We start from the raw sequence: 23796 nt of genomic DNA on the forward strand, positions 1-23796 counted from the left end.
GGTCTATGAATGGGTAGCACACATGAACAGATTCCATCAATAAATTTCCAATAATTCAAGCATTATGGATTGCAGGGCCCAGGGACTTCACCCAATCTACACACGATCGAGAGATCTCGTAAACATTCATCAAGTACATGGTTTTTTAGATTGGGAGAACCAAACTAAAAACATTCACCCATAGAAATGAAAATTCACCAATAGAACTCTCAGTAATCAGTATCAAACCCCCAAGATTTACCTCATTTTGTTTTGGAAGTAACTCATAAACATGGACATCTACATTTACCTGCAAGTAACTCTAAAACTGTAAATCTTTTATGAGCTCCCAATAAAATCATCTCCCCATGAATTTTCAAATGATCCCCCCTAAAATGAGGAAATTGCCCAAGGGTGGTCAGTAGATTCCATTTCAAGAATTACAAGGCCGTTTTACATTTGAGGCTATTTGATCAACAAATTTCCATTTTTCAGATATCAAGATGTTAAGATCCAGTAAATTTACCTGAAAATGGTTTTCAATCTTGCTTAAGGGCCTTCATGAAGAATGCTCTACTGACTATTGTTGCAAGGTAAGCTGCAAGAGTGACAACAAATCCAGCCAGAAGTACAAAATGGTCATAAGTAGAGCTCTGCACTGTGTAAACACGTAGTCCGATGGTGCCCCAGAAGCTTTCTGTCCATACAGGGTCAACCACACCCATTGCATCAGAGGTATTGGGAGGCAAAACATTCCAAAACCCATCTTCAAACTTCAACCGAGTTGAATATGCTGGAACATATCTGAAAGGATTAAATCGGGATGGTCAGTAGTATAAATGGTGCAATAGACTGGTGGGAGCACAAAAAATACAGCAAACAAGCCAAATGAAAAACAGAAAGAATAGAAATTTAATAAAACAATTTAGAACTGAAAATTAAATAAAATTCATTCCTATATAAATGGATTGACTTAGGCGAGGCAAAGATGGAATTCAAGAATAATTTGGCGAGGCAAATGTTAGAAAATTTTGGAATATGCATGGGAAGAGTTCAGGGGAAATTCAGAAAAGCATATTTGTTTTTCTATTTATTTGTAAAGTTTTCTATTTAAGTCAATTTAAATTTCTCTCCAGGTTTACAAATAATATTTGAGAAAGTGACATTACATTCCAAAGTTCGTGCTTGATTCAAAAAATGGAAGAACTTTTGAATTATTTGGAAAATTTTAAAGTAAAACATGAAACAGAAAATTGGGATTTTTTCAAGAATTTTTCAATTATTCGAGAACTTTGTAACTGTGAGTAGCAATAATCCCTGGCCCAAGTTTTAACAAAACCAACAAGGGATACTGAGCCTCCAAACCATTACGGGTTGGATTATAACTGAGAACACAGCCGTAAATTCCAACTTGGATTGCCAGGCATTCCATGATAACAAAACAAGCTCAGAAAAAATTGAATATTGGAAACAGGGTCATATTGAATTGGTCAAGGGATAGGTAACAAACAACAGAAGACACCCAAATACAGCTATATCTACAGTATAGCACAAAAGACTGATAGCAGGACCAACCACAATGAAAATCAAAAGAAACAAAATACCTAGTTGTAGAGATCGCACAGACACCCTTGCCATCGGTTTCTGCCCCAATGCACACTTCATTTGTAACACTGCAATCTTGTGAGCAAGAACTCTTATTGCCGTTAGGGATAGAGGTTCTATCAGCCAGAAAATTCCAAACAAACCGAGATGTATCGTCTACATAATCCGGATATGGTGTGCCCAAAGGAGAACCAAGAAAAACACCAACATAGTGGTTTGGGCAAATATTAGCTGGCCTTATGAAATCCTTCACCAGCTGACAGGACAGCCCCGGTTCACAAGTCAATAGGCAGGCCATCAGTTCCTCAACCAAAGAGGAATTAACCTTGATAGAGTTTAGAACTGGAATACTTGGTTCCAAGCCATCATTGGCAAGAATATAAACGGTACGGGCAACCAGAGAAGCAGCCGCTATGATTGATGAAGAGTTGATATTTGCTGCATGAAAAATATATATATATATAACATAAATAGATAGAAGGGAGGGAGTAAAGAGTAATTGATGTTCAAGATGACTCACATTGATCATCCAGGTGGCTGTGATAGAACTTGTTGGTGAAAGCAGTGTCGAATTCTTCCAAAACAACCCCAGAAGTTGAAGAATTCTATCGAAAGAGACAAATAGTAATATTAGAATGGCTAGCTAATGTCAACAATACTAGGTCGCACATAGCATGACTGGAAGAAATAAATTGATTTGTGCCCTTAATTTTGATGGGGAAAATCATTACTGCCAAGTAAATAGATTAAGACCAACCAAAGTGGCATAAACAAAGACGAATAATTTCGAACTTTTACAAGTAGAAAGAGCAGTGACCTCATGAATTGGATGCACAGACTATGCAAGAGTGAAGGAAATGGAAGTTGCATGTACATTTTTTTTTATGGCATAGGGTATCCCCACCCCATTTTAGGGCGGGACTAATCGTTATGGATGCACGCAATTACCAGTAAACCACGTGCATCGGGTAACTCTGACGAACTCGCGTTTATGGGGAGCAAACCCACGATGCTAGCCGACGTGCCAACCCCGTTCGGGACTAATCCCTATGGAAGTTGCAGGTACATGAATGTACATATGCTGGCAGACATGTATAGATGCACACACCTGATAGAGAAGGCTCAAGTCAAACATCAAAATAGGAAAGTCAACTTAAACACTTCCTGTGATAGGTAACATAGACCAAACCAAGAAAAATCGCATTGCTTCTTTCAATTTGATGAGTGATTTTTCATTTTTGAAATCGAAATAAATATTAATGTCTGAAAGTGGTAATTAATGTCATCCAGCAAAAGTCAGTTTAGTCTAGTGATTTAGAGTGTAGAAGCAAATTTAACCATTCAACATTCTTACAAGCATTTTGTTTTTTCCCAAAAAGTCAAGTTGAGGACTTTAATTTTCTTATCATGAAAAATGTTGGTTTAGTAAGAAGGGTTAGGAGGGAGAATTGAAGAGAAGGAGAAAGAGATGAAGTTGGACGAATAGTTTACTTTCCAGTACGAAAATATCCATTAACAACAGTAGAATTAGGACAAGACGCATCAAGGGTAGTAAATAGAACCGGCGTACAATTCATATGCCCAGAAACTCCTGAGCCGACAACCTAAGGAAAGGACTGCTGAGAAACAGAACTCACAGTAGCACAGAAGTGAGCCAATGTAGCACTATGTGTGGTCCAGCCGGTAGACGCATGCTGAAATCATTGCAACAAGGAGTTTTTTTTTTTTTTTTTTAAATGGCATTGCAATAAGGAGTTAAATACCTCAAAGGATACTACTCAAAAGGTAGCTGAATGTGTATTAGGGACCTCTCTCACGTACTATACTAATAAGGGCTAATAGGGCATGCCTTACTAATTCGGAGGCTCACTTACTAATAGGGCATTTAACGTCTCTCATTGGCCCTATTAGTAAGTGATGCTCACTGGTTTTGCCAACACAATATTAGGACCATCCCCTTCATTCGATGCTGATCCCACCCGGACTGGCTTTTTGGGAAGCCCGTTCACACCGCGCTCACGACCCAACTGGCGTGCCAGCAGTAGTGGTTGGAAGTCATACGTTGTGGATGTCCGGTTTCATCACTAGCATAGACAACATGATTGGCACAAGTTAGTTTCCTATACTTATCCAAGCATTTTTAAACTGAATGGTTGGTTCGGCCACAATGTGCACAGTTTCGGTCTTCACCAGAATCACGGTTCTCGCCACAGCTATGGCCCTCTAACTCAATTACTTCTGGTGCCTCTACCACCTCTACCACTAGAGGAACCTTCACGACCTCTATCCCAGTCCCTTCTCCCAGCACTAGACACTAAAGCAGAGCTCTACTGAACTGTAGATGTGAAGGATGTTGATGATGCAAAATTAGCTCTCAACACTAGTGAATAAAAATATTGATGGGAGAAGCAAGATGGATTTGGTTAGAAGCTAACACGGAATGGGCTGAAAGCTAGGATCCAATCTCGAGAGAAACTTCGCAGCCTGCAAACCATCTCGTTGATTTTTTGTATCTCAGTGTCATTAGTGAAAGTTTGATAAAAATTGAGCTCTTTCCAGATTCCTTTAAGAGTATTGTAGCACTCACTAGCACTTTTATCTTCTTGTTGACAAAGAAACATATTTCCATAAAACTGATATATCTGAGATATATTTTGATCCATAGAAAACATCTCAAGTATAATCACCCAAACTTGTTTAGCTGTATCCACAACCATTACACTATTACAAATAGTTAATTCCAACCTATTCAACAACCATGTCATGACCAGATAATTCCCTTGAATCCATTCCTCATACATGTTCTTATCGTCTTTTTAAGGAAGATTCTCAATCAAAATTTTCAGTTTGCCTCCAGCACCCAGAAATAGTTATATAAATTGACCCCATAATAAATAATTTGTACCAATTAGTTTCACAAATGTAATTTGAAGAGGAAAGGTGTCAGATGGGCTGAGTGTTGAAAACATAGATTCATTACTTTAGGCCACTAGTCCCACAAATAGAAATCAGAATCTTAGATGGCTGACATATCTTACCAAAAAAAGACACAAATTTGGAATAGTCCTTCACAAACTTGCCCCAGATCTTCCAAACACCTTCAGAGCAAGCACGTAGTCACATAGATCTGCAATCCGCTTGCACACAACAACACTACACTTCCATGTACCACTAGTACGAGATCATACACAACACATACACATTACACGCACTGTTACAGACAAGGTTTTATGTTTTGGTTTCAGTCATCAGCAAAACAGAGACATTTTGGCTTCGGTACGAAATCACGACCAAAATACATTTAAGATTCTTCACCACTGGTTGTTCTTATTTATTTTTCCCATTTTTTAGAAATATCTTAAAAAGGAATCTTGTTGCTCTCATTTCTGTGAGTGGAGTTGATTTTTGGCAGGGTTTCTGTCGAAATGTCGACATTTCGATAGAAATTTTGCCTTTTTAGATGAAAAGTTGCATGTTTCGCATATTTCAACCAAAACATTAATGAAATACCGAAATTTTAGGCGAAATCTAGTATTTTCCAAATCCAAGTGAATTTCATTCCGGTAGCAGCCAAAATCGAAATGTTTCTGCCAAAATTTAAAACCATGGTTACAGATCTGCATTGCACTTCTATGTTGCACCAACATGCACATTCACATCTCTCATACACAGAGGCTCACTAGGAAACATGGATTAGTCGGATAGGATTTGATTCTCCAAAGAAAAGAAAAGAAAATATATGAAGATGAAGAGGGGAAGAGGATAAATACAAAAAAGAGCACTAAACAATGGAGACGATGCTCCGATACCATGTTAGCTTAATAAGAAGGGTTCAGAGGGAGAATAGAAGAGAGAATAGAGAAGGGAGGAATGTAGATATTTAAAAAACAAAGTCGAGCTCCCTCTCTGGTGCTTTTATATTGAGTCAATAAATTATAATGCCCAAAATATCCTTACTGTGTTGTAAACATACCTGCCGCACTTGTAATAAAAAAGAACAAACGGATCGACATGGGTAAGTGTATAGATAACACTGAATCTTGAGCATGCCAATAAGTTAAAATGAGAATGAACGAACATTGATAAACCTAGTATTTATTGCCCCAACCTTGTTTAGAAATGCCATCAACGACGATGGTGGTATGCCAGGATTTGAAGTGTTTGCCATTTTGATCTTAATGCTCGTTGGTCCAAGAGAATCACCAGCACGTTGGAAGGCACTCACCATTTCTTCTGTACCGGATGAGTCCTACAACAAAAAGGAACTGAAATATCAAGTAAAATTAATATACTCACTATCAATGGTCATACTTCTTTGAAAGAGGGTAATAAATTCCTAGTCTCTTCTTATATTTGAATTGCTAAATAAATTAGAATTAAATACTCATGCATCCAAACAATGAAATCCCAAAAGCATGGCATATTACTAAGTAACTCAATACATTATGTTAACTTACCAACTTCTCCAAAAGCTTAAGCTGCTGGAGAAAGGGGTTATTTATCTTTTATACTTTAACACTCCCCGCACATGTGGCCTACTTGGCAAACACGTGGCACATGTGGTCCCACTTTGGGCCAACCCTCGCATGTAGATTTTTTGCCATCCGGGAGGTTTGAACTGGAGGCCTTTGGCTCTGATACCATGTTAACTTACCAACTTCTCCAAAAGTTTAAGATGTTGGAGAGAGGCGTTATTTATCTTTTAAACTTTAACACATTCAAATAAGATTAGCTAATAGCTATCAAACATGAGCAAAGAAAAGTACAAACTAAAGTAAAAAAGAAAAAGAAACAACCTCGACCTCTACAAATAAACATGAATGATCCACTTTGTATTACTGGTTAACATTGAGCAATGGCTCACAATTCATTATGTTAGCTTTATCAATATTTTTTTATGTGAGATGGGGACCATTGGAATTAATACACAGCTCTAACTAGTATTATTTTAATGCATACTAGAAAAAAAGGCACATGTGATGTACATGACAAGGGGAGGAAGTTTTAAATAGGCCCCACGCATGTAATAAGAAAATTTTAAGGGGAGAGTCTTTAAGTCATTAGAGGTTATTTTAGTCAAAGTGTTGAAGTTTTTTTTAGGGTTTTAGAAATTTTAAGTGGAGTCATTAGAGGTTATTTTAGTCTAAAAGTGTTAAGTTTTGTTTAGGGTTTTAGAACTTTCTAGCTCTCTTTCTTTTCTTATATATGTAGTCTCAAACATGGTTTTAAATTTCGGTTTCGGTACCGGTTTCGGTACCGGTTTCGGACCCCACCGAAATCGAAATTTCGCTTGAAATCCGACGGACTCATAAAAAGAATATTTTATTCGTTATCGAAATCCTTGAAATTTTCAGTAATTTCTATCGAAATTTCGGGACAATTATAAAATAATTAAAAAATCGAAAAAAGGTCGAAATCAATAAAATTTCGCACATAACGAAATTTCGACCGAAATTTCAGATTTCGGTCGAAATTTAAAACCATGGTCTCAAGGCACTTTTCTTTGATGCCACGGAATGTGGAAAGAATAAATATTTGAGCTTCGTATCAGGTTAGTTTCTGCCCCTAAAGTCTAATCTTTCTTTTACCTTCTCCTCCTCTCCTCTCCCCCTAATCCCCTCTCAATTGATATTATAAGCCAACACCCCCTTATCCTTCTCACTTCTTATATCCTTTTCTCTATCCTCCATCTTTCTTATCATAAGATATAAAGAGAAGTGGAAGAACTTCCATATCTAAAGTTAGTACCCTTCTTATTTTAGAAACCTTCTTCTATCTATGTTTTATTTTTGTTGTTTCCTTTTCACTTTTCAGAAGAAAGATGTGCATGAAAAGGAAAGCGGTTGAAGAGATGTGACTTTGTGCGCGGGTGAGCAGGCGGGCGGGCGTGTGGACTTACAAGCTTAAATTTGACAGATTGGCACTTGTATACCAATTTTATAGCTTCTGATGTTTACCGATCGCATTTCTGTTGGAGGAGAGTTGCGTATTTATAATGGTATAGGATTGTATTTAACATTTTCAAAAAAAAAAGAAAAGAATTGAACTTAATATTTTGAATTTCAATGTGGATTGGTCGGTCGACCCAAAATTAAAGCCCCATGCAAAGGCTAATTGAGTGAACCTGCTCAAAAAAGTGGGAGCAGTTCTCTTTTAATACAGACGTGACCAAAGAATTTAGTTGCAAGTTTATCTACTTTAAGAAACATAAATTTGGGCTTTAGCTGTTTTGTATCTACTGGAATCGTGCACCGAACTGGTATTGCCAACTACTTTAGCAGTTTCATAGACTACAGCCAAGTTAATCGCTAGCCAATACCTTACTTCATATGATAGAAAAAAGGTTATCTGTAATTTACATTTCCCAACTATGCAGTTCATACAACTCAGTAGAACTAATGCCGTTGTGTCATGCAACTTAAAATCCTGGCAAAGCACACAGAAAGCTTGAGTTAAGTACTCAATGTGACCTTTTCACCAGGCTAATTTCCATTTCCAGAATCCTATCTCTTGAAGGGAAAAATAGAATTACAGTCAACATTAATGCACAAGTTTACAGTGATATATCAGGTGAGGTCTAACAAGAATAGTCTAGATGCAATTTATTGATGGAGAAGTTGTGTAAAAAACAATGTTTACTAATTGCAGTCTCTCACCCCTTCATGAATGAAAAATTCTCCTGAGCTTTTTCCCACGGACCCAATCTCCAAAACCTAAGCAAGAATATAGAGCAACAGTATAGTTAAATTTCACATGTTCATAGACAATTATGAGCAAGATTCGGACGAACACACCCAACAGTTAATGTGATAGAAAATGGATAATGAAGGGACTGGTGCATCACTACCCAGAAAAACTGTCATCCTGAGAGAGATCCAGGTATGCCCCTGCTATTCCTTAAAAAAAAAAGGAGCATATGGCTCCACAACAATGATATTAGAGCAGATGATATAGTTCCTCTTTAATACTCATTTTGAGGAATCTCCTATTTAACCAGGGACCTATTAGTAATTCACTCACCATTTTGTTCAATAAGATACCAAATAGAAGAATCGACTCATACCATAGAAGAAATAATCTCAGGAACTATGTGAAATCCATCCAATGTTTTTTTTTTTTTGATGACATAGGGTATCCCCACCCTAATTTTTAGGGTGGGACTATTCCGTGAAATCCATCCAATGTTCAGGTCAGGTTCCTACTATGCGAAATCTATCCAATGTTCAAGGTTCCTACTTTACTTTCATTGTAAAAAACACAAACCAAAACACAGTTCTTTCTTTCTTTTCTTTTTTCAATAAAAACGATTTATTAAAGACAGAAAGAGGGCCAGGGTACAAAAGACACTATGACCGGATACAACATACACTAAATAACATCAATACTACATAAGCTAAGATTATTACAGTAAAAAAATGTTCACCTGTCATTCCTCTCACCAATCTGTATGCTACATCATTCGCACTTCTGGGAATGCATCTCAAAGAATGTTTAGTTCTCTACAAATGTCTCCAATCTGTGTTACAATTTTTTTTATTTGAATGGCTCTATAGTTCCCTAACCTATGCGACATCAAGGTTTGATAATGGCTCCAATTTGTGTTACAATATTGATGCAAATCATGATGGCAGTTTTTTTCTGAATGGCATCATGACCGAAGTAATTAGTTTCATGATTTGCAGCATATCACACTAACCAAGGACTTTGGCCTTTTATATAGGCTGTTTGAAAAAATAGTACATAGCTTAAAAGAAAAATTGGTTGCCCAAAGGACCGGATTTATGCAGTAGCAATTTTCTAATTCCGTGCTATTATTACCACCTCTTACATTGCATAAAAGAATGTATGCACCAGATGACTGGTTTACAATTAAGGCAACCATGGAATACATGGATGTGACATGATGAAGTAACAATAAATCCATTCCAAATTGATTATCATCTCCAAGGGTGTGGAGCCCTGAAAAGAAAAATACCTTTTCAATTAGTGAATTGTTAAGGCCATTAACAGCCTCTGTAGCCATATCTAGTTCAAGCAGAAACCTCCGGCTCCCGAGGTATCCCCATGCTTCTCCAGTGAAAACTAGAAAAACAAGCTGCGTAAAAGTGAACACTGGAAACATTAGAAAAACATCAAATATATGGGGAAGATGAACAAATTACGAAAAATCAAGCCAATACCACGTTCTTGAATTTGAACTTTGACAGTTGTTCAGGAGGAAATCCAGGGCCAGACAGAGAAGGGATGAATAAAAGAGAGCACATGTATGCAAGTCTAAACTGTTTTTCCTTTAAACATCATATGACTTAATGCATTCCTCAATGGTCATCCAACAAAACATATCTATCCTTGTAGGGACTGAAGCATCCCTAACAATAGAGGATTTGGACCCCGAATCAAGCTCGTCAATAAGGATGGAAGAAAAATATCTTGAATTTGAACTTTGATAGTTGTTAACAAGGAAATCCAGGGCCAGCCAGAGAAGGGGTGGTAAGTGATGGCCGAGGAGAGATGGCTTTGTCATTCTTGGGTTCTACTGGTACTGAGGAGTCCAATGAAACTATTGTGTATTTATGTAGCAAGTTTGGGAAAGGATTATGGTTGAGGATGCTTCGATGGATTCAATTAAGTGGGTATTGTGCAAGACAAATGGTCCTTCGCATCCTGACTGTATTTTTAAAAAAAAAATTAGTGAATCCCAAAATCAAACTTTCCTATCACTTTCAAATGAAGAAATGTGTACGAACTCTGATTCAAGAAGCAAAGACTTAACACAATCATCCTCACCTCCTCCGAAAAACGATGTTTACCATTATGAAGAACAAGCCAAAATAGGCTCTGAAACCACGGAACATGTAACATTACCTAACCAAATGTTGTCCAAAAACCTAATAACCACCCACCTTATAGCCTGAATGCATAACCCTTATTAAAATTTTCCAAGGATCAGATCGCAGACCACCCAGTTTCTTAACCTTATGTTGTCAATTCAACAACCGCAGTTCTTCCTAGACTTTGAAAGCTCTTTCCAATCTATGAGGTGCTTGATTATTGTCCCACTCTCCCTTCCCTCCCAAAGGAAATTATCTTGAGATTTCCAATGAAGGTCCACTCAGACAAATCAAAACCCAGCCTGATTATCCCTTAGTCTGGTTTGAAACATTGCCAAATTCTGCTTCTGTAAAACAATGTTCATGGATTGCTCAAATGGTTACATGCATTAGCATCTGGTGAGCAAAAGTTAATACCTATTCCTCTAATCTTACATCGAAACATACATACATACATACATATGTAGTAAGCAATAGTATGTAATCATAACCTATGTAGTAAGCAGCTGCGCCATGCGAACCTCGATGACTGATGTGTGGCATAACATGAGAACAACACCAGAGTTCTAATTAAACAGCTTAAAAACTATGCATCGTTGCTTCTCAGATAACTTCTAAGCCTTTCTAGTTCAACCCATTTATCCCACATTAGCATCTTACAAGATGGCATGCACAACACAATTTCCCTACTTCGGACCGGGAGAATATTTGAGCAGATGCTGGGCATAGAGTTCCCCAAAAAGCTTTACTGTTTTTTATTTTATTTTTTTGAAGGGTAAAAAAGAAGGCTTTAGCCGACCCCAACCAGTTTGGGACAAAGGCTTAGTTGAGTTGATTTGAGTTGAGTAAAAAAGAACGCTTTACTGTTAATAAACCCAAAACAATGAAACATTTGGTAGTGGCATTTGACACTGAGGGTCTTCTCCATTTCCATACAGCATAATCTCAAATTCTCAATATAAGAAACTAAGACAGTAATAAAGCTGCATTAGCAGAATTACGTCTTCAAGATACAAAGTAAGTTAGCTGTCTAAAGAAAATAGGGGCCCTTTAAGAGAAGACAGAACCAACAAAATTCAAAAACTATAACTGTGCAAGAACTAATGAATATATACCTGTTTTTTAAGCTCATCTACACCATCAATACGTGAAAGAGCATCTACTGCTGCCAGCAATGAAATCATTCCCTGAATATTATTCAAATATTAATCCTGATTCTTTTTCTTAACAACATCCAAGGCTAAAAAACATTAGCAAAATGCACTTTTGTCACTAGAAGTTAATGCACATTTGCTGACTTGAACTTACAGATAAAGGAGAATCTGCACCAAGACTCTTGTCACGAAAAAATGACGCTGAATCCTGAGATGCCACTGTTAGTAAGATCGGTTTGGGCGGTTTCACGGATGAAACATTAATCGGTGGTAGCGAAGACCAGACACTGCCCTTCAGATATGCCACAACAATGTAATTGAAGGTTAAAGTAAAGAAACCTTCTATATCAGCTTGATAGATTTGCATGAAAGTAGTTTATCTATCACATGACTAACATATGAAAAATGACTTTCATCTCCCAGAAAATAAGAAAAACTTGCCACATCAAATCCGTGCGGAGAAAAAACTGTGTACAATACCTTTATTTCTTTCACATGCAACTTGCCACAATATTTCTCCTCTCATATGTTTAGAAATATATGTATGTAGAAATATAAAGTTTACCACACACACACACACACACACACACACATATATATATATATATATATATATATATATATATATTGTACAAAACATTGGCTTGTATTCACAGTCTTAAATTTCCACCAAAACTGACACATAACGACCAAAATGATTATGTTTCCATTCCCACTGAAATAGATGCCGAAACCGAAACGCGTTGTGAAACAAAACTATAACTGTATTAGTGGTAAACTAATACACTTGAAGAAATATAAGTGTACACAAATACACTTATAGTTTTGGAGAGTTAGTTTCTAGTACCCTGCCCTTCAAAGGGAAGGATTCTATGGAGAGTGGTGATGCTAGCCACCATTTGAATCCTTTGGAAGGGGAAGAATGCAAGACTGTTCAAATATTTATCAAAAGGGCCATTATTCACTTTGTCAAAGATTATCTCCATCAGTATTTCTTGGGTGAGGATCCTCCCCCACTTGCAAATTCTATTCTACCTTCAATCGCAACAGACGCTGGAAGGATATTTACTTTGTAGCAGACAGGGAAGAGCTTGTTTCTCCTAGACGGATTCCGCCAAATCCTAGATGGCTAAAATTAAATTTTGATGGCTCAAGTAATGGAAACCCACGGCCGGGAGTGGGAGGCTTGCTTAGAGCTGAGGAAGGAGCAACTAGATGGGCTTTCTCGGGTCCATTGGAGTCAAAGACTAATGAGGCAGAGGTAAGAGCGGTTTGTCGGGAAATCAGGATTATTGATAATAGTCTCTTGGATAGGCTAATTGTGGAGGGAGATTCCTTAAACACCGTTAGCGGATCCTTTTTTTTTTTTAATTACCATTAGCGGATCTTCAAACAATCTATTGCTTTCTTTCTTATCTTTTCTTCTTTTTTGAAGAAGACAAAGAAAATGATTAGTTAAAGAACAATAACAAGAAATATAAATTCACATCAAAGGCAGAGATTGCCCATTATATGAGAAATCCCTACAAAACCTGGTTTTAGCCACCTTATCGCTAAATCATCATCAGTCCTCGGAACAAATCTCATCAATGCTGTTCCCATCCTCCACAGACCCACACATTTTCTACCAGCCTATGCTATGACATCCGTGGAGTCACCTTCCAATATCATCCACAACCCTCAGGAAGATACATAAATCCATAAGCAAAAGTAAGAGCCTCAGTCTAATTGAAAACAATGAAGATCTAGGACAAGAAAGGAAAATACTTCTGAATGAATGAACAAGAACATAGAGAATATGAAGAAGAGATAACCCCCTCTTTTATTTGCATAGGACAGATGGTGTCACTTTGTTCAACCCTAGCATTGATAACATGAAAAAATAAGAAAAGGAGGAACAAGAACGGATATTTGAGAAGCACGAGGGAAAAGAAATGATACCATTTTTGCATTAATAATGAATCAAATTAGCAGAAACCTCTTTAAATCATTTACAAGTATCACAATGTTAAATGAGAAAACTCCCTTGTGTACACAAAAATACAAAAAATGATAGCCTATCCTTTTACAGTTGTCCCAGACTTGAAAAGGTCAACACTGTGTTCTCCTATTGTCCGTACTGCGCGCTGAATGCTAAGAAATATTTATCAAAAAATACTTCAGACAACTGCAAATACTTTAACATCCCTCCAAAGCACGTTGTACATCCAGTTTGAATCCCAAGCAAAATGAAAAAAAGAAAGGAAAAGAAAATGAAATCCAGCAGAATAGTTACATCGCTCATAACTATTCCAGTTAAGAAAGAAGATAATTTATAGATATTTATTTCTATAGGTTTTTTAAAAAAAGGATGTGAAACAACCAGTTACTCCAAAAGCTTAAGCTATTGGAGATGGTGTCATTTAATCTTTTATACTTTAACATTTCCCCTCACATGTGGCCCCTCTTTTGGGTTTGGCCATTATCCAGGAGGTTTGAACTCAGGACCTTTGGCTTTGAAACCATGTGAAACAACCAGTTACTCCAAAAGCTTAAGCTGTTGGAGACGGCGTCATTTAAAGTTTTATACTTTAACAAAGGACATGGTCTCAGCAACTATATCATTAAATGCAACAAAAATAGCACCTTTGCTAGGGAATTAAAATTGACAAACTAGGTTAGAAAGGCATTTCCAGAGAGGTGCTTGCTGTTGGGAAAGCTCTGTAATTGTTTTCTTTTTAATAGATTTTTCGTAAACATTCAACATGAATAAATATTGAGCATTTCAACCTCCAAAAGGAGTTAAAATGTGTTTGAATATCAAATACATTGGCAATAACCGGTAGTCTCAACACTAAACAAAAGGCAGCAGTTTGGGGTGCCCTCTTCTGACTATTCTCTAATGTCATCACCACAAAAGGTGGCTAGTCAAATTTTCATCATAAATAGTAGATAATAAGCTAGACCCATGCAACTGCCTGGGCAAAAGCTAAATACCACATATTAGTACACACTTTCTTGAAGAGAAAAATGGTACTCTATGTCAAAAATATCTCCAAGATTTTGAAATATAGCAATTTTATCATGACAATTTGATAAAAAAACAAAAATCCTGAAATAATCAAGAGAAATTAAAAATATAGCGATATTTTCATTTCCCGTGATAATATCATGATAATTTTTTATTTATTTTTGAATGGCGACAATATCATGATAATATCATGATGTTTTTCCTATATTTTTATATTTTATAATTTTTTCTTAATTTATATACTTTTATATATTTTTAATCATTATATTCTTATCATTTTCCCGATATAAAATCCCGAAAAAATAAAATTAAAATTAATATATCCCGAAATTAACTCCGCATGTGTTTGTCACAGCCTGTCCCAAGCCAGGATAAAGGAGGAGGGTACGCGTCAGGTTGGCAGCTGGCCGTAAACTTTGCCATTTTTCTATGAAATTTGAGTATATCCCGAGATTTTCCCTTGCCGAGAAATTCCTAATAACGATATTTGTGACTTAATGGCACTGACCATCCAGCATACTATCAATGCATATCAATAAGATTTCACATACAAAATGCCTGTCTATTATGGTAAATAAAACAACATAATGCAAAAGATCAAACACCTTTCCTCACCTGTATCCACCTAAGGGCAGACAAGACTGCTGTTTAAGACAGGACTCTGAATCACGAGTTCCACTTTTTGTTGTCTAAAATCAAGGTCAGCTATATTAGAAACCATTGTCGATTCGCAAAACATAAACCCTAACATTACTGTGACACCACAATGAAAGATATTTAGGAAGCAACTCAGCACAGAATCTCATACCTGCATGACAAGATCAAACTCTGCAACATCTACAGTATGGGCATTATTTCTCTTCTCATTCTTGCTGGCAATCTGCATGTACAACAACGAGTCCCAGTTCCAATGGAATGGCAATCCAAATTCCAATGGAATTTCAACACAATCATACACAATGAATCATTCCTAGCATCTGGAAAAATCTACAACTCAATGCCTCAATGAACATGAACACAATTGCCATCCAATGCGAAAGGATAACAATGCCTTAACTACCAAGGAATAGTCATTAAGCAAAAAAGTTTTGTCAGTTATGGTATTATATGAAAAATAGCACATAATCATTTTAAAAGCAGGTGAGATATTAGTAAGTATATCCAAATACACCGCAAGCTCGGGTAAAGTGAAAACTATTTAAGAAACATTGAATTATTACCTCTTGCAAGATTGGAGTACTATTTGGAGAGAGCAAAAATACAGGAAAATCATAGTGGTTCCGCATAATATCAGATCCCTGCAAATATTTACAAGCATTGATGATTTTGCTTCCTTTGCTAAATTCATAAATGACAATTCACCAATTGGTAATCTTATTTAGAAACAAACTAGCACCAATTAGTAACTTACAGCAGGGTTCCATTCATAACTGGATTTCTTGTATGGTGCAAATTCAGCTTGTGGAAATCTTTCAGCTGGTGAGAATCCTACAAATCAGAAGAGCTTTTTCACTTCTATAAACTTCAATGTTAATCCTAGTCTCAAAATTGAATAATAATCGATTAGAAAAAAAACTAGTTAACTGACCTGATATTTTGTTCGTTGACTCAACCAAAACACCAGCTACATTTTGTGCAAAATTCGGATCATTTGACACCCTGAAAAAAAATTAAAAAACAAGAGCACCACTTTTACATCAATGACATAGTAAACATTTGGCAAATATTATTTCAGATCTAAGGATCAAAATACATCCGCAAGCATCATTGATTATAATATAAATATGCATGCGAGCATGAGCTGCATATCTGACTAAATTCCCTTTAAAAAACATGAATTTTAGTTTAGTACCTACCATTTACACAATGTCTACCAGAAATAACTCATGAATTTTACATTGCGATCCAAGAGTATCGTCTAAGGAAGTCCACCAAGACGCACTACCTCCCTAAAAAGGACCTTGGCTATGTGAACTGCATCTGACATTTAGTTGTGCGGTAAGTGAGCCAGCTTGAAAAATCTATCGACCACCAATATAAATTGAATTATGTCCTCGCATAGTCTTCTGTAAAACTAAAATAAGATCCATCTCAAGTCATTCCATGGTTCATGGGGTATTGGCAAAGGAGTGTATAACCATGTGTTTTCTTCCCTTCGCTAACTGACATGTTCTGTACGGTTAAATTGTTTTCGCAATATCCCTGTCAAGTGACGACCAATAAAAACAGTCATCAGCAATAGCAATGGTTTTATCTCAACAAAAATGTCATGTCTTCGAGATGCTCTGATGTGCAATTCCCAAATAACTTTTTCTCACAGCTAAATGTTGGGCAAGCACCACAAGTTAGTGCTCAAGTGAGTGCCCTAGAATAGGTACCCACGATTTATAGAAAATGTAGAACACTCATATAGTAGTCCTGTTGTTAAACCTGCAAAGATGGTTCAAAGTCATGAATACCTTCACAATCTTAGCTTTAACTACTCGAACCCAATGACTTCAACTGACAAGGAATGAAGAAGATAAAGCTTTCAGCTTAATGCGTGAGTTGAATTGTTTTCCACACCACCCATGTGTTCGAGGCCGAAAGTGCACTCCTATAAGAATGCATTCCGCTTAGCATACTTGGGATTCAACTTCTTTGTGACTGTAGATACTTAAACGCTTGATTGTCTAACTATATTGGAGCCTCTGGCATTCGCTTCTTTGCCCCTCATAAGCTTTTGTTTCTACTTTTGTCTACACAAATTCACCCTCCTATGCAATGCATCGACAACTCTGTATCATTAAAAAATAAAAATGCATCCGCAACTCAGTTGGCAGCACCCAACTTATGAAGTCGAACTCTTTTAGGTAATCACTCCACTTGTAATATTGTGGACTTCTTCAGAGAGTTAAGATAATGCAAGGGCTTGTGATGAATACACTACAAGTCACAGTGGATCAAATAGTGTCTCAAATATCGCAGTGCGCACCCCAAGGCATGGAACTCCAAATTGTATGTGGTACAACGTAGTTTAGAGTCAGATAGCTTCTCACTAAAGAATGCTGTGGGTCTGTCCTGTTGGCTCAAAACAACACCAATCCCCACATGGGATGCACCACACCCCACCACAAACACCTTCTCAAAATTTGGTAGCACAAATAGGGGCACCTCGGTCATCAATTGCTTGATTTAGTCAAATGCATGGCATGCTGCCGTAGACCATGTAAAAGTAGTACCCTTAAGGAACTTTGTAATGGGACTTATCATGGTGCTAAGGTTGCGAATAGAACTCAGATAAAATGTAGCAACAAGCAAGCTCACAGAAGCTACGAACATCACCGATAGATTGTTAGATCAGCCGCCCAATGATGGCTTTCACATTTTCAAGATCATCCTTTAGTCCTTCAATTGAACCAATATAACCGAGAAAGACCACATTGTCGCACAAGATGACAAGAGCAAGCACTTCGTTAAGTTAATGTAGAGCCTCTGTTTGAGGAGAACCTCCATGACATGTCAGAAATGGGCTAAGTCTCATTCTTACAATGACTATAGACCAAGATGTCATCAAAATAAACAACAAATGAGGTAATGAAAGGGTGTAATACCTCTATCATCATGCACGTGAAAGTGTTGGGAACATTAGATAACACAAACAATATCACAGGCCACTCATATAGTCCATCCGATGTATTGAAGGTTGTCTTCCATTCATCCCTAGGGCATATACAAATCAATGGAAGTTGGTAAGCACTCATCGAATCGATCTTCAAGAACACCACATAGCCTGCAAGCATGTCTAACATACTCTCTAATCGTGGAATGAGAAATCTATATATAACTGTAATCTTATTTATGGCATGATTGTCCACACACATCCTCCATGACCCATCCTTCATGAATTTGAGTAAAGCTGGTACAACACATGGACTTTTACTCTCCTGCATCAATAACCTGTGCAATAGATCCTCCACCTGCCTCCTCATCTCCAACCAAAGCATGGGAGGCATAAGACAGACTGTTGATTTAGTAATGCAGCTCCAAGCACCAGATCAATAGCATGCTGAATGGATCTCATAGGAGGTAACCCATTGGATTTTACCAATGTGGTTGTTCCTTGTTGTTTTCTTCACCACCACTACTAGGTCTACTAACTTTTTTATTCGAAAGGATTAAGCAAAAGCAAGGTATTTTAGAATACCTCATTCACTTTTTTTCCCTATGGATCACTTAACCTCACCCACTCCCTACCCAAGATATTATGTTTCAGTAGGTCAACTAACTAGCACATAGATAACAACTATCTCCTTACCCTCGACAAAAAATTAATGTGTAGAAAGTAAGTGGGCTTACTATTGCAGCCTTTAGAGTTACCACTCATCTCTTCCTTCATGGGATGCAAATTCAACTTACTTCCCTTCTACCAAAAAGTATAAGTATTAGGTGTAGTATAATGCGTCATATCATGATTGAACAACCATGGTCTACCAAATAAGATATGGCAAGCATCGATGGGTGCTACGTCCACTAAACTTAATCTGCATACTCTTTCCCCTAAAAAATTTAACTAAACACCTATAAGTGATAGGAACTCCGTTAGCTTTTCGAAACAATGTGACCTTATAGGGTGTAGATGCTTTTTTTGCAAGCAGTTATAGCTTCTCTATCATATCCTTCGACACTATCTCCTTGTTGCTCCCTCCATCTAGAATGACATTGCAAGTCGTTCCACCACACAACACCCTTGTGTGGAATATATTCCATCTCCGCCGATATTCTTCTTCAAGATTTGTGGTTGTCATCATACTTCACACCACAAAACATTGTCATTGAACGGGCAGCAAGTTGATCTCTTCTTCCTCATCAACATATCGGTCATGTGACAGAACTCTTCCTCCTCCCTTTCACCCACAACCAAGTTGAGACAATGGTGAGGACAAGCATATGAAAAAATGTCCCTGCTCTGAAAACTACACAAAGTGGACTTTTTATCCCCTTAATTTGTGCTACTACCTACATGACCAGCAAGGGTATTATGCGTCCAGTCCTTCTCTTTATCAGCTCTTTAGCTGCTTCCAACGGGATCTAGGGGCTAGCCGGTTCATTGTACATCTTTTTTGCTCAGTCCTAGATGTTCTTTGGTGATTCAAACATCCCAAACAGCACCAAAACTATGTAAATTTTCTGCTATTCTTGCACGGCTTGTTGGAATCTTCTTGTTCAAAAAGTGTGTTGCATGTTCCTCAAACCAAAGTGCATACTGGTAAACCATCTTCAAGGTTAGAAACACTAATAATGCCCATTTCAGATCTATTCGCCATCTTCAGACATGAAATATAGCGTGCAGTCAATTGTTCATCCATATTATTCAACCCCACACTAATTTACATGAAATATAGCGTGCAGTCAATTGTTCATCCATATTATTCAACCCCAAGCTAATTTACATGAAATATAGCGTGCAGTCAATTGTTCATCCATAACAAACCCCTCTCTCATCCATAACAACTGTTTATCGTTAATTTTCAAAAAAAAATAAAAAAATTGTTCATCCATAACAAACCCCTCTCTCAAATGAATAACAAAAATACTAATTTAAATGATAGTCCCCACCACTAATTATTAAAACTAACTTTAGTTATTGAGTAATAGCTGAAGTGGCCGGTCCCCACGATCATAGGTCAGTAAAACTAAAGAAAAACCAAGAAAACCCAACAAACATAAAAAGAAACCTAAAACCCCCATGAAAATATAAGAACACCCCTTATTAGAAAGAAAAGAAGGAAAAGTAGCGCTTCTTCTTCGCGGGTGCAATAGCAGCTCCTGCATCGATGGCGCATGCACTGCAAAATTTAAAAAATTAAAAAAAGCCACACTTCCATTCGCATGGGGCCAATTTGCATACCAAGAGGCAAAATTCAAGACTAATAAGCTTGTTGCTGGTGTGGATTATAATTCATTAAAGACTAAACACTATATGCCACTAACATATTGCCCAGTTGTGAGGCCTTTGGCTTTGGTGATTTGAAAACTCTTAATTTGATTAGCGTATCCTCATTCCCATACCATAGTTTCCTGACTTCGCAATGTGTCCTCATATCCATACCCCCCAAAAAAAATGACCTCATATATGTATAAATAGCCGAGAGCATGTCATTCTATGAGATGCATACTGATGTAGGACATTAGTACTAGATTAGTAACTTTCTATGATTAGTATATTTGTTTATTTCTTTCTTTAGGTATAGGGTTTTTAATTAATAGGATTACATGTCTAATTATAGTTGCTTTCTTATTGTAATAGGATTCTAGATCTTTCTTTTACTTATTTAGGGATAGATTTTCTTTAATAAAAGAGGTTGTAATGTGTAAGTTACAATTAATCATGGAATAATATTACAGACTTTTGTCTCTCTATGTCTCTCTTCTCCCCTTTTCTAGTGGATTCTAGGGTTCTTCTTCTTCCTAGTGGATTCTAGGCCAATCTTCGGATCGTACGCTTCGGATGCGATTCCACGTTTGATCCACTGCGTTACATACCCATACATGGATGGGATTCAAATTTCAGATAGGAAAACATAAATGCAGATCAAGAAATTTTGAAGACCATATTGGAAATGGAACTAGCAAGTTGTAATAACCCGAGCCTCTTTTTCTGAGTGGTAAAAACAGGTGAAAAAACAAACTTGGTGCTCACGATATGTGTTTGAGGCATTTTTTATCAGTATCAAGTACTTACTGGACCCAATATATGTTGTATTTATAAAAAAAATCTATTAAACAAGAAATACGTCATACAAAAATTTGTGGTTTTTATTGGTGAATTTAGATCTGCACATGAAGTAGCTTAAATTATACAATACATAAAGTATAAATTATGGCGTGGGAGTGTATTTATGAAAATGAGGAAGCAGTTGTGCAGGTGCAACCACAAATTTCTGCAGTACAATCTCCGCTAATTTATATGTACATTAACATTCAAGGTTACTTCACTGCATGTGTACCCTTCTCAACACTCCATGCCCGTACAGATCAAGATAGATTAAAAATGTCCAAGGAATGCATACTACAATGAAGAGGGAAAAAAGAATAATGTCCAAGGAATGCATACTACAATGAAGAGGGAAAAAAGAATTAAGTACAGATCCAAGAGAATACTCATGCCTAATAAAGAAATTCTCCATTTCATCCAACGACACCAAAACTGCAGATGAATGAGGCAACTTTTTGTCAGCATTTTGGAAGCTCACAATGGGAGCAACAACCTTTCCACGGTCAGGATCTGACAACATTAATCATTAGAAGATCAGTAGAGGAGAAAAAATTGTCTGATAAATACTTTTGAGCTACGAATGAACAGATGAATTGTATCCTTTGCATGTGATGATGCACTCGAATAAAGTTCCATGCAAGCTAAGAAAAGGCAACTTGGCTAATGATAACCCAATCAATAAGCATGAAAATTGATATAAAAAAAACCAATTGAAAAGAAAGATGTTAGTGTGCAGATTGGAGACTTACTAGCGCAACCAATTTCACCAGAAAGATTCAGTAGCCTTACACAAGGATAACCTTCAACGGTCAAGTACATTGCCTTGTCAAGATCAGGAACTGACTCCAGAGAGTCGCCATTTACTAATGGTGTACATAAAACATCAGTTTGGCATTAAAATATGAAGAACATAAGTTCAATACAAACTGCCAAAAAACACCCTTTTGGTAAAAACGCAGATTACCATAACTTCTAGTAAAAAGCATGCAAGCAACTAAATGAAAAAAGGGAAATGAAAGTCACTCTCCTTACTGTAAAATTTCTCATACGTTTTGATAGAATTTGTTACTTGTGCCGCATCTCGGTGCTAGTGATTATGCAATAATTTTGAAAGATGTTGCAATAATATTACGTTTGGACGCCCATAGTATTGCAAATACCATTTTCATAACATTACAAACATAATGAAACAATGCTGAGATAATATCCCAAGATGGAAATAGTATCGCATTATTGGGGGCCATACTATGGCAATGTTGTTGCAATCATGGTTTAAAATTTTGGTTTCGGTAACCGTTTCGGACCCCACAGAAAACCGAAATTTCGGCGAAATCCGATGGTATTAAGCGTCGAAATTTGGGTTTGAAATTTCGAAATTTCGGCAGAAATTTTGTAGCAATTTTTTTTAATTAAAAAAATGGCAGTAAAACGAAATTTCGGACCAAAATTTCCGAAAATTGGCGGTTTCGGTCCCCACCGAAATCCGAATTTCGGTCGAAATTTAAAACCATTTGCAATATCACCCAAAAATCATGTTCAAGCTAAACATTTTGCAATCAAATTGAGACATTTGTGAACGAAATTTGAGAACGCGAGTAGGAACGATAAGTCATGCACCAGCAGAACTGAAACTTATTAAATCAAAACAACAGATTAACAATAACTGATGAGCAACCTATGGTGAATTAAGAACTTTGGTGCTCCCAATTTTATTTTGTTCGCTGAAAATTGCAAACCCTAGATTACGGTGTAGAAGTAACAGTTCTTGCAGTTTAAAAAGGTAAGACGTGCAGAGAAAGTTTCAGAATTCGAGTAAACTCACCGGCAAGGGAGAGAAGAAGTTGAATGATGAGGGAAAAAACGAGGAAAAGAAGCTTTGTGGCCATCGGAGTTGTAGAGACGATAGAGAGCTGAAAACCCTAGGCCATGATCATAACTCTCTGAAAACCCTAGGCCATCATCATAACTCTCTCTCTCCGTTTTAACGCTCCCGATTGGCAAAGGAAGCGAATGGGCTGTAAAGCTCAGGTCGTGTTGGTAAAGTCCTCTGGTAATTTCGCTCCTCCCTACTGTTTGGATTACAAGACAAACATTTTCTGAGGAAAATTTTTTATTTCCCCAATTGAGCTTGGAGAGAGTAGAATAAAAAAACTACACGGCAATTCAATTTCGGGTCGGGTTGGGTTGGGAAAAGCCAACCTGATTTAATTTCGGGTTGGGTTAGGGTTGAGGCCTTGGCAACCCAACCCAGCCCGACCTCCGTCCTCTAATTTTATCATGATTTTCTTAGGATTATGTTTTTTTTTTCTTGTACTTTTTTGTTTGGCCCTATATGAACCCCAATCCAACCCGACTCAACCCAACCCGATTTGGAGGTGGGTTGGGTTAGGGTTGACCATCCTCAACCCGACGCTCGGGTTGGGTCGGGTTAGGGTTGAGGGGATGCTATCCCGGGTTGGG

The 23796-nt window shown here is 37.2% G+C and overlaps 1 protein-coding gene across 1 annotated transcript; it reads right to left on the bottom strand.

Moving 5' to 3' along the window:
• Positions 1-12: 12 nt before the first annotated feature.
• LOC143881763 (Zn-dependent exopeptidases superfamily protein) lies at positions 13-23443 on the bottom strand. Its single transcript, XM_077385033.1, has 16 exons — positions 23159-23443; positions 22086-22199; positions 21729-21846; positions 16168-16238; positions 15991-16067; positions 15800-15877; positions 15388-15459; positions 15195-15268; positions 11724-11856; positions 11531-11602; positions 9560-9679; positions 8241-8297; positions 5693-5833; positions 2105-2189; positions 1584-2022; positions 13-783 (listed from the first exon to the last, which is right to left on the bottom strand). The coding sequence occupies exons 1-16, from the start codon at positions 23220-23222 to the stop codon at positions 519-521; spliced, it is 1980 nt and encodes a 659-aa protein (XP_077241148.1). The 5' UTR covers positions 23223-23443; the 3' UTR covers positions 13-518.
• Between the last annotated feature and the right edge of the window lie 353 nt (positions 23444-23796).

Source organism: Tasmannia lanceolata, unplaced genomic scaffold (genome assembly GCF_043159265.1).
Source record: "Tasmannia lanceolata isolate RefF3 unplaced genomic scaffold, GAP_Taslan_0.1 ptg000007l, whole genome shotgun sequence".
Classification (NCBI taxonomy): Eukaryota; Viridiplantae; Streptophyta; class Magnoliopsida; order Canellales; family Winteraceae; genus Tasmannia; species Tasmannia lanceolata.